Here is an 11,646-nt window from a genome sequence, read left to right on the forward strand (position 1 = left end):
AAGCGGCATTATTACAAAGTCAACTTATTGCCCCCAACAATCTGGGTCCTCATTTTACCTACCTCGGAAGGATGGAAGGCTGAGTCAACCTTGAGCCTGGTGGGATGCGAACCTGCACTAATTGCAGGCAGCTGGTGTTACTTAAGGAGGCATTAGCCCACTGCGCCACCAAGGCTCTTTTCTGTGGACACGTCTGCAGTCTTGGGGCCTATACAGTAGAGATCACTAAAGGCTTGGGTATCTTCTGAATCTTCCTGTAGTTGCCAACTAAAACTGACATAACAAATATAGTTTCTCCTGGCCAATCCTATCCACATACATATTAGTAAATCCACTTGGATTGCAAAGGGATGATTGAAAATGATTCAGAAACATCAAACAATACAAAATGCAGTTGCTGGGATGCAGATTAAGACAGAGGTATGTAATCTACAAACTATCTACAGTGTCTTTCCAAAAATTGCGACTTGATTGTAATCTTCATACATCTACTCATTAGGGTTATATCCAAGTTACTTTTAGGAGATACCAACTCAAGGATTCCCCATGCATTTTATCCTCACCACAGAATCTTCATGAGGTAGGTTTTGCTAAAAGAGTGGCTGGCTAAAATCATTCAGTGAATTTTGGCTAAAGGTACATTTCAACCTGGTCTCCTTACCCTATACCAACACCTTAATCACTATATCCCATGGCTACATGATGAAAGAAGGGCACTATTAAATACAGGAGTGATTAATTACTTGTATTTAATCAGTGAAATCACATAAACACTACACCACACAGAATCTGTTGGTGTGGGGCAGCTAATCAATTTAAGTAAATAAATATAATTGTTTATCTTTCATAAGGCTTGAAGATTGGTTCATATATGTGCATTTATTATACATTATGACTTAAAATGGTAAATTGTCTTCATTGTACTGCATTTAAAGAAAACATAATTAAGATGATATATTCAGTTCCCACTTTTGCATCATGTTTAGATTAATGACAGATGCTACAGTATAAATAGATGCTACATTATTCCAAATTCAAACTTCAAATCATACTCATTTGGATTTTTTTAATCTTATCATCTCATTTCATATAATTATTAAGAACTGTATTACAATATGTCTATTTGATTAATAGGATATTTGAAGATCAGTTTTGACAGGGAGTTAAGCTATACAATATAAGTTCTTGCTATCTTATAAAAAAACAGGGAGAGTTTTTAGGCTTTCAAAAATACTAATTTAATTAACTATGATTACCTAAAGCTCAAAGAGAATGACATCTGAATAGAGCTTTTAATATGAAAAGTTTAGAAAGATCAACAGATATTTACATAAGCATAATTTTCCCACTATGATACATACCGTATATACTTGAGTATAAGCCGACTCGAGTATAAGCCGAGACCCCCAATTTCACCCCCAAAAACTGGAAAAAGTTGGTGACTTGAGTATAAGCCGATCCGCCGTTCTGCAAGCCTCCGCCGCCGGCTGCTTCGTTCCGCAGCGGAAAGAAGCAGGCAGGCTGCTTCGTTCCGCAGCGGAAAGAAGCAGCCTGCTTCGTTCAGGCTGCTTCGTTCCGCAGCGGAAAGAAGCAGGCAGGCTGCTTCGTTCCGCAGCGGAAAGAAGCAGGCAGGCTGCTTCGTTCCGCAGCGGAAAGAAGCAGGCAGGCTGCTTCGTTCCGCAGCGGAAAGAAGCAGGCAGGCTGCTTCGTTCCGCAGCGGAAAGAAGCAGGCAGGCTGCTTCTTTCCGCTGCGGAAAGAAGGCTGCTTCTTTCCGCAGTGGAAAGAAGCAGACTGCTTCGTTCAGGCTGCTTCGTTCCGCAGAGGAAAGAAGCAGGCAGGCTGCTTCGTTCCGCAGCGGAAAGAAGCAGGCAGGCTGCTTCTTTCCGCTGCAGAAAGAAGGCTGCTTCTTTCCGCAGCGGAAAGAAGCAGCCTGCTTCGTTCAGGCTGCTTCGTTCCGCAGCGGAAAGAAGGCTGCTTCTTTCCGCAGTGGAAAGAAGCAGCCTGCTTCGTTCAGGCTGCTTCGTTCCGCAGCAGAAAGAAGCAGGCAGGCTGCTTCGTTCCGCAGCGGAAAGAAGCAGGCAGGCTGCTTCTTTCCGCTGCGGAAAGAAGGCTGCTTCTTTCCGCAGCAGAAAGAAGCAGCCTGCTTCGTTCAGGCTGCTTCGTTCCGCAGCGGAAAGAAGCAGGCAGGCTGCTTCTTTCCGCTGCGGAAAGAAGGCTGCTTCTTTCCGCAGTGGAAAGAAGCAGCCTGCTTCGTTCAGGCTGCTTCGTTCCGCAGCGGAAAAAAGCAGGCAGGCTGCTTCGTTCCGCAGCGGAAAGAAGCAGGCAGGCTGCTTCGTTCCGCAGCGGAAAGAAGCAGGCAGGCTGCTTCTTTCCGCTGCGGAAAGAAGGCTGCTTCTTTCCGCAGTGGAAAGAAGCAGCCTGCTTCGTTCAGGCTGCTTCGTTCCGCAGCGGAAAGAAGCAGGCAGGCTGCTTCGTTCCGCAGCGGAAAGAAGCAGGCAGGCTGCTTCGTTCCGCAGCGGAAAGAAGCAGGCAGGCTGCTTCGTTCCGCAGCGGAAAGAAGCAGGCAGGCTGCTTCTTTCCGCTGCGGAAAGAAGGCTGCTTCTTTCCGCAGTGGAAAGAAGCAGCCTGCTTTGTTCAGGCTGCTTCGTTCCGCAGCGGAAAGAAGCAGGCAGGCTGCTTCGTTCCGCAGCGGAAAGAAGCAGGCAGGCTGCTTCTTTCCGCTGCGGAAAGAAGGCTGCTTCTTTCCGCAGCGGAAAGAAGCAGCCTGCTTCGTTCAGGCTGCTTCGTTCCGCAGCGGAAAGAAGCAGGCAGGCTGCTTCTTTCCGCTGCGGAAAGAAGGCTGCTTCTTTCCGCAGCGGAAAGAAGCAGCCTGCTTCGTTCAGGCTGCTTCGTTCCGCAGCGGAAAGAAGCAGGCAGGCTGCTTCTTTCCGCAGTGGAAAGAAGCAGCCTGCTTCGTTCAGGCTGCTTCGTTCCGCAGCGGAAAGAAGCAGGCAGGCTGCTTCGTTCCGCAGCGGAAAGAAGCAGGCAGGCTGCTTCTTTCCGCTGCGGAAAGAAGGCTGCTTCTTTCCGCAGTGGAAAGAAGCAGCCTGCTTCGTTCAGGCTGCTTCGTTCCGCAGCGGAAAGAAGCAGGCAGGCTGCTTCGTTCCGCAGCGGAAAGAAGCAGGCAGGCTGCTTCTTTCCGCTGCGGAAAGAAGGCTGCTTCTTTCCGCAGCGGAAAGAAGCAGCCTGCTTCGTTCAGGCTGCTTCGTTCCGCAGCGGAAAGAAGCAGGCAGGCAAGGCACGGAGATCCGGAGACCTGCCGACGTTTGGGGAGGTTTGGGGAGGTGCCCAAACCTCCCCAAACGTCAGCAGGTCTCCGGATCTCCTCCCCAAACCTCCCCAAACGTCGGCAGGTCTCGGGATCTCCGTGCCTTGCCTGCCTGCTTCTTTCCGCTGCGGAAAGAAGCAGGCAGGCAAGGCACGGAGATCCGGAGACCTGCCGACGTTTGGGGAGGTTTGGGGAGGTGCCCAAACCTCCCCAAACGTCAGCAGGTCTCCGGATCTCCTCCCCAAACCTCCCCAAACGTCGGCAGGTCTCGGGATCTCCGTGCCTTGCCTGCCTGCTTCTTTCCGCTGCGGAAAGAAGCAGGCAGGCAAGGCACGGAGATCCGGAGACCTGCCGACGTTTGGGGAGGTTTGGGGAGGTGCCCAAACCTCCCCAAACGTCAGCAGGTCTCCGGATCTCCTCCCCAAACCTCCCCAAACGTCGGCAGGTCTCGGGATCTCCGTGCCTTGCCTGCCTGCTTCTTTCCACTGCGGAAAGAAGCAGGCAGGCAAGGCACGGAGATCCCGAGACCTGCCGACGTTTGGGGAGGTTTGGGGAGGTGCCCAAACCTCCCCAAACGTCAGCAGGTCTCCGGATCTCCGTGACCTGCCTGCCTGCTTCTTTCCGCAGCGGAAAGAAGCAGGCAGGCAAGGCACGGAGATCCCGAGACCTGCCGACGTTTGGGGAGGTTTGGGGAGGTGCCCAAACCTCCCCAAACGTCAGCAGGTCTCCGGATCTCCGTGACCTGCCTGCCTGCTTCTTTCCGCAGCGGAAAGAAGCAGGCAGGCAAGGCACGGAGATCCCGAGACCTGCCGACGTTTGGGGAGGTTTGGGGAGGTGCGCGTGCACCTCCCCAAACCTCCCCAAACTTCGGCAGGTCTCCGGACAGCGGCTGCTTGGGAGAGGTGCGCACAATCCCGGAAGCACCAAAGCCTCGGCCGCGCACAAGTCCTCGGTAAGTTTTTTTTGTTGACTGGAGTATAAGCCGAAGTGGAATTTTTCAGCCCAAAAAGTGGGCTGAAAAATTCGGCTTATACTCAAGTATATACGGTATGTCCTATTATACTCCTATTTGTAACTTGATCCGTCCAGACCAAAACAAAAACAAAAAACCATATAAACCAGTGGTTTATATTTTATAGGGTTGGTGCACTAAGCAATAAATAAAAATATATGGTAAATAATTTATAGAAGAGTTATGTTGCTCATAATGAATGCCAACTATTAAAAAAGGATCACTATATATCCATTTAGGCCACAGATAACAAAAAAAGCTCTACCTTATGCAAACAATGGCTTAAGGAGGAAAGCTGTTCAAGTGATCCATTATTTTATTTTACTAACTCTAGCAGATTCGGTTCCTGTTTAAATTGCTCATCTACTTACACAACACTAACCTTTCAATACAATGTCTATTGTTGAGATACTTCCTGTTTCTAAATTGATTGAAAAGCAGTCACATGTGAGAAAATGTTCCCAAATTTGAAAATGAAAGGATATTCCACAAATAACAATGCCACTCATCAGAAATAGTCAACACTTATTTTGGGCCTGGGAATGCCCTTGAGGACCACTCGGAGGCTTCAGCTGGTGCAGAATGCAGCCGCACGAGTTGTGATGGGGGTTTCCCGATACTCCCATGTAACACCTCTACTCCACGAGCTGCATTGGCTTCCGGTTACCCTCTGGGTGAGATTCAAGGTGCTGGTAATGACTTATAAAGCCCTAAATGGCTTGGGTCCGGGATATCTGAGGGAACACCTGCTGCCAGCATCAAGCTCCCTTCGTCCAGTGCGCTCCCACAGGGAGGGTCTTCTCAGGGTGCCGCCGGTAAAAGATTGCCGATGGGTAACACCCAGGGGGAGGGCCTTCTCAGTGGGTGCGCCTGCCCTCTGGAACCAGCTGCCCATGGAGCTGAGGACTGCCCCTGACCTCCGTTCATTCCGCCGGGACCTGAAGACCTGGCTCTTCGAGCTGTCTGACCCAGGCTGAGAATTTTAATTTTAATTTTAATTGGGGGCTTTTACTTTTTCAGGGACTGTTGTAATTTTTTAATCGTTTTTAACTTTTGTATTTCTTGTTTTAATTACCCTGTAAACCGCCCTGAGTCCTACGGGAAAGGGCAGTATACAAATCTAATTAAATAAAACAAATCAATGTATATGAATAAATTAATGGTAATTTGTTGTCTCACACAAATGCCAGTATTACAGCATGTTGTTACAAAATTAAAAACCTAGGAATGATATTGTTCATTCATATTTTTCCACTAATGTGAAATGAAGTAGAATCCAAAACACAGCTGGTAGCACTATTCCACTAGTCAGGGGTGTCAAACTCGCAATGTCATGTGATGTGTTGTGCTGTAGCACAACTTTTTTCTCATTGCCAGCAATGGGGTGGGCGCAGTTTCGCCATGATGCATCAAGTCATCCTCTTTCAACCAAGTTTTGATGAGTAGGATAAAATGGGGGGGAGGGTTTCCTATGTGTGCTGCCTTGTGCTCCTGAATGAATGGTGGAATATAAATCTAGCAAATAAATGAAATAATAAATAAGTTACGTGTAATCATGGAATGCATGACTCTAAATAACCATGGGTTAAATTTTAAGAAATGGCTGGGATTGTATAATGCGGTATGCCAGACTACCAGCAGTTCTCAACTTACATCCATTTGTTTAGTGACCATTCAAAGCTCAGTGGCACTGAAATAAGTGACTTATGACTGTTTTTCACACTTACACCCATTGCAGTATCCCCATGGTCAAATGATAAATATCAGACCCTTGGCAACTGGCTAGTATTTATGATGGTTCTTGTTTCCTGGGTTCATGTGATTCCCTTTTGCAGTCTTCTAACACAGGGCTCCCCAACCTATGGGCCATGGCCTGGGACCAGGCTGTGGGCTCCTGGCCAGCGAGCCGCAGAAATGGCTGGCTGGTGCACTCACATGTGGGCATGCATTATCCCCCACTTGCACTAGCACCCACAGCCCCATTTGCACATGCACGTGGGCACAAACGGGGCCGCTAGTGCCAGGTGGGTGTGCGTGGCTCGTTTGCGCATGCTGCATGCATGAACGAGGATACTAGTGCTGTGCCAGTGCACGTGGCCCCATTTGAGTGTGTGTGTGTGCGCGCGCGCTCCAATTTGGAAGCTGCTCTCCTTCTCTCTGGGCTGCGAGCCCACAAAGGTTGGAAACCTCTGTTCTAACAAGCAATGTCAATGGGGAAGCCAGATTCATTTTACAACTGTGTTACTAACTGCAGTGATTCATTTAACAACTGTGGCAAACAAATGGGTCAAACTCACTTAACAACAGAAATTTGGGGCTCAATTGTGGCTGTAAGTCGATGACTACCTGTACGATGAAGCTGATAATGTTGCCAAACCTGGTTAGAACTATTTACACATATTGTGCTATATAAGCCAGGCAGTTGAGTAAGTCCAACTAACATTAACCAGAGGTTACGTGATTGTGAAAATCCAACCACAAGAGATTTCCTACCATGAGGAAACCCAACGGGAGGGGCTTATAGCAAGAGCAGCAAGGTGCACTGAGTCTAAATCAGGCAATGTGGCCCAGGGCACGTTTTTCATCCAGAGGCCTCACTAGAATCTGAACAAATTTTGTGATTTCTCTTCAGGGACTCAAAATATTTGTAATAACTAATTATGCTAATGGGAATTAAGTTTACATGTTGTCCTAATCTTCTTGACCTTATTCACATATACTATTAAGCCATAATCCATCAACTACAGTGGATGGGGTCACACATCACTATACAATCAAAGCTAAGAAAACAGATTATGGCTTGTTACAAATGTCCATATAGTGTTTGTCCTTAGCCCAGCGCAGTGTTTGAATTTAACTATTACTTTGCAAACCATGATTTATACCTTTATGCGTTATGAGTAAGCTTGTTCAGCAAAAGGATCTCCATCTACTTTTCCATCCCTCCAATTGCTTCATGGGCAGAATAGAGAAAAGATCGCCTTTTGTCCTATTTTCTATCTCTATTCTCCTGTCATTATATAAATAAAAGGGTTAAAGCTAGAATAACTAATGGCTACCATATTTTCCGGCGTATAAGACGACTGGGCGTATAAGACGACCCCTGACTTTTGAGAAGATTTTCATGGGTTAAAAAGTAGTCTTATACGCCGGAAAATACGGTACTTCTTTTGGGACTGTCCAGTGATTACCCACAGTATTTTTTTCCCCAGCAATTCAGGGAAGTTCTGTGCTTTTGAGATACAGATATAAGAATAATGTAAATTATTTCCCTGTTTTTTTTCCTGCCTTTCTGTCACTAATGGGATTCACTGTAGATCCTATAAAAATAAGAAAATCCTGTATATATTGACTACAGCTGGAAATGGGCAGTGTTGTGTATTAAGGCTTAAAGAAACACCTAAGCACTTGTATAACAGTCACTACAGTATGCATTTGAACTATAACCATTTTGGCGGGAGATCTAGGTTCAATCTGATTGGTTGGCTGTATACTCAGAAAGGTATATAAAAGTGCAAGTACCCCCTAGCCCTTCAGTACAGTTATGGTCACCTAATAAAGAGCTGTTTGCTTGTACTCATGTGCCTGGCATCATTCATACTCTTCAGAACCCACTACACAACAGGCAGAAAAACTATTTCCCAATACCAGCTTTCTTTTGTAGCTAAACAGAAGGTAGCCTTAACAAATGAAGCATCTGGCAATGGTTTGTCACAGGGAAGTTCTTTCCGGCTAATTGCTCTGTCAATACAATACAATCCCTTTGCATATAGGGAAATACAGCCTGCATTCTATAGGAAGGTTCTGCAGATGGAAAGGAGGAGTTTTACACCACAGGCTATTGTTTGTCACTGACTTCCACTGCTACTGGGACTAAAATGCTCCTGTGAGGTTGCTTTAGGGCAATGTTACAAACCTGTTCAGCATTACAATGTGGTTTTATAACCCACATTCCACCAGCAGAGTGAATGCTACACATACGCTATTATTTAAGCCACTTTGGCTGCAATCCAAAATGATTATTGTATAGCCTAACCTTCTCATACTGAATTTAAAAATGTCCTTTTTAGGAATAGGAAAAAAACCCTCTATTTACAGGTAGTTCTCAACATGACCATTTTTTAAGGATTCAAAGTTACAATGGCATTGAAAAACGTACGATGGGTTCATACACTTATGACTGTTGTGGCAATCCCATGGTCATGTGATCATGAGTTGAGTGCTTGGCAATTGGCATGTATTTACAATGGTTGTAGTGTCCCAGAATTATGTAATCACCATTTATGACCTTCCCAAGCAAAGTCAATGGAGGAAGCCAGATTCAGCTAACAACAGTGTGATTCACTAATGGCAAAAATTCAGATGAGACTCAATGACATTATCATTTAGCAATGGAAATTCTTGTCTCAATTGTGGTTGTAAATTGAGGACTACTTATATACCTATGTATGTGTCTATACATACAGTTATAGCAGTTAGACTTGGACTTGCCTTGTTCTGTGAATAACAAATTAGTGTTTTCTTCATTTATGGCCTCAGGGATATAAGCACGGAAAAATCAATATTCTCACTTCACTTGTTTAAGATCCAAACATTAACATAAAAAAGCAAAACTTTTTTCTCTTTCCATGATGAAGCTCCCACTGCTTAATTCCTATTATTTCATTTCATGTGCAGCCTGTCCCATAAAGTCTGTATTTTGCAGAGTGCATTTTCCACACTGAAAATAGGGGAGTTTGTACCTGTCTAAAATGTGGCTTTAAAGAATTGTATAATTGTAAACAAAGTTAATGTGGCCTTTAATTAAAATCTTCTCTTCAGTGTAATGAGTTAAGCTGGGTACCTTTCAAGGTATTTCTCTCTTATTGCTGTTTCTGAAACAGTAATAAAAATGTATTAACTGCCTTAAGTATCTTTCAGGTAGAACATCCTCCTCCTCCTCCTCCTGATCGTTTCCAAACATATGGATTACTCCTGCCATCACTGCACGCTGCTTTGAGAAGGTTGAACTAAACATTAAGAAAAGTAGCTTGATTCTTCCTTCTCCACCCTCCCCTGCCCAATTTTACCTTGCAATTTCTGGTTGTATTCACTCCTGTCTGACTGGCTCCTCCTCAAGGTTGCAGAGCTGCTGTTGTGGTCTCCTGCAGTGCTGCTCTCCACCACCGTGTCCGTCTTCCTCCTCTCCAGCATGTACAATCTCTGCTTGAGGAAGGTGAGGTTCTTTTTCCTGACCCCCACACTTTCTTTTCCAGTAGGATCCTTGGTTTCCATTTCCAAGCTGGTATTCCTTGCCCAGGTGGTTGAGAAAATAACAATACCAGCAGCTTACCAGGGAGGTGTTTGTGTGCTTGTTGTGTGGGCAACAGGATCAGCTTCCTTCAAGGAACAGCTGACGTGCTGAAGAGACCCACATAAGTTCACTTCTTACCTGGCTCACCTGAGTGCCACCTTTACAGTCTAACCGGGCTCCACCCCTATGAAGTCATCCTTTAGTACACCGACTAGGGAACCAGACACCTGTTACCTGAGAGATTTGCAGCAGCAGGTATAGCATAGCAGCAGGGACCAGATCTCCCTTATTAACTTCTTTTTAGAAGTGGGTGTTTATGTATTTCCATTTCTCCTTTTTATTGACTTTCTGCTGGGTTTTTTTTTAAAAAAAAGTTGCAAAATTTCTGTTTATTTTTTTTTAAATTTATGCATGCTTTAAAGGCTGCTGGCCAGAAAATCTGCCTAAGGCCCTATTTATTTTCCCCTGTAGGTAAAATGTATGGAGCCTCTGAAGCTATTTCTGCTTGAAAGGTCCCTGTCATGTCGATCAAGCTGAGAGCTCCTCTTTTGTCCTACTTAAGGACTTTATTAAAAGAAAGAAGTTAATTCTTTGAGGATCAAGGGATTCTGCTGTCAGGGTTGAGCAATAAATCTCTCCCCCCTGACCCCCCCAATATGTAAAACATTCAAAAGATGAATTTGCCCATTGGGAGGCAGAACCTCTCGCAAGCACCTCTCTTTTGTCAGGAAATCAAACCAAACCCACATATTGTGTCACCATCCAAGTTACTTAAAAGAAGGGCAACCCTAAAGCTCCAGGTGTGGGTTCAAAGACCTGGCAGCCAGTTTTTCTCCAGAGAAAGGAGAGAAATATGAAGTGTCATTTCCCATTTGATCCCCACAAAACCCCAATCATCCCTTTGATCTGTGTAGTAGGGGAGCCAGATTTTGAATCTGTATCTCCATGATTTTAATCTGACCCAACATGCCTGACTGTTCTGTAGGTCTATGTGGAAAATGCATCAATAACATGGTGCGATCAGAAAAAGCATGATGGGCAGATTACGTCAATGAGCTGACCCCTCAATTGTTGATGATGATTACTATTATCATTAATTCATTGCCCCCTCTCAGGTGGGGATAGCAGGAGTAACTTCATTCAGAAAAAGAAAGCCTTTGAAATGCTGATTTAGATCAGATCGGTTGAAGCTTCAGTAAAGGAGGGGAGCAATTTTCTCATTAAGAAGCTGAAGACAACATCCTGTGTTGCTCTCAAACAATGGAACATATTTTCTTCTCTAGTCACGATTCATCCCTTCTCTTACTACTTTCAGAAAATGTGTCAGAATTCTTTTAAATCCAGTTTTAAAATCCAGTTTAGGAACCAGGCTAGAAAGAGCAGACTGTGAGTCCTAGTCCTGCCTTAGGCGCAAATGGCCAGTCACTCCCTTTCAGCCCTACGAAAAAGCCAATGGCAAACCATTTCCTAAAAACCTTGCCAAGAAAACTGCAAGGACTAGTCCAGGGAGTTGCCAGGAGCCAAAAACTGACTTGGGGGCATGGCACAACACGCACACAAACACACACTTTATATAATACTTTGCTTTTAAAAAGACAGACTACAAATGTTTCAAATATATTAAAGTATAGGTTGAATTGTTTCGGTTTTCTCCAACTTGATTTATAGAGAATTGCCATAACATAGATTGCCTTCTTCTACCCTACCTTCCACTAACCATTGACTGATGTGATGAGGCTAGATTGATTTGGATCTCATTACTAGGATGAAAGAGCACTAAGAAATCTCACCATAATCTAATCTAGGAAATTGGAAATAAACATCCTGAAAAAAGGATGACATGAACACTGCATGGATGTACGCACAATGTCAGCAGTAACTGAGCTTGGCTACAAGAAGACTGATCTTGCATTATTTGTCTTCCTTCTAAATGTGTGCATAGGATCTAAAAAGGCCAGGGCTGACCATTTTGTAGGTATTGAAACATCAAGATATCTGAATATCTTTTCCAAGGCCTTCATGGCTACTCTGCC

General features: G+C 44.9%; 1 protein-coding gene across 1 annotated transcript in view; it reads right to left on the reverse strand.

Moving 5' to 3' along the window:
* Nucleotides 1-10,220, reverse strand: part of ARHGEF38 (Rho guanine nucleotide exchange factor 38) — a 51,842-nt gene extending 41,622 nt beyond the window's left edge. The window contains exon 1 of the mRNA XM_083367092.1: nucleotides 9,390-10,220. Coding sequence (XP_083223218.1) covers nucleotides 9,390-9,594 — 205 coding nt within the window. The 5' untranslated portion in view covers nucleotides 9,595-10,220. The remainder of the gene's footprint in view (nucleotides 1-9,389) is intronic.
* Nucleotides 10,221-11,646: the final 1,426 nt, after the last annotated feature.

The sequence above is a fragment of the Vipera ursinii genome, assembly GCF_947247035.1.
Source record: "Vipera ursinii genome assembly, chromosome: 7".
NCBI classification, from domain to species: Eukaryota; Metazoa; Chordata; class Lepidosauria; order Squamata; family Viperidae; genus Vipera; species Vipera ursinii.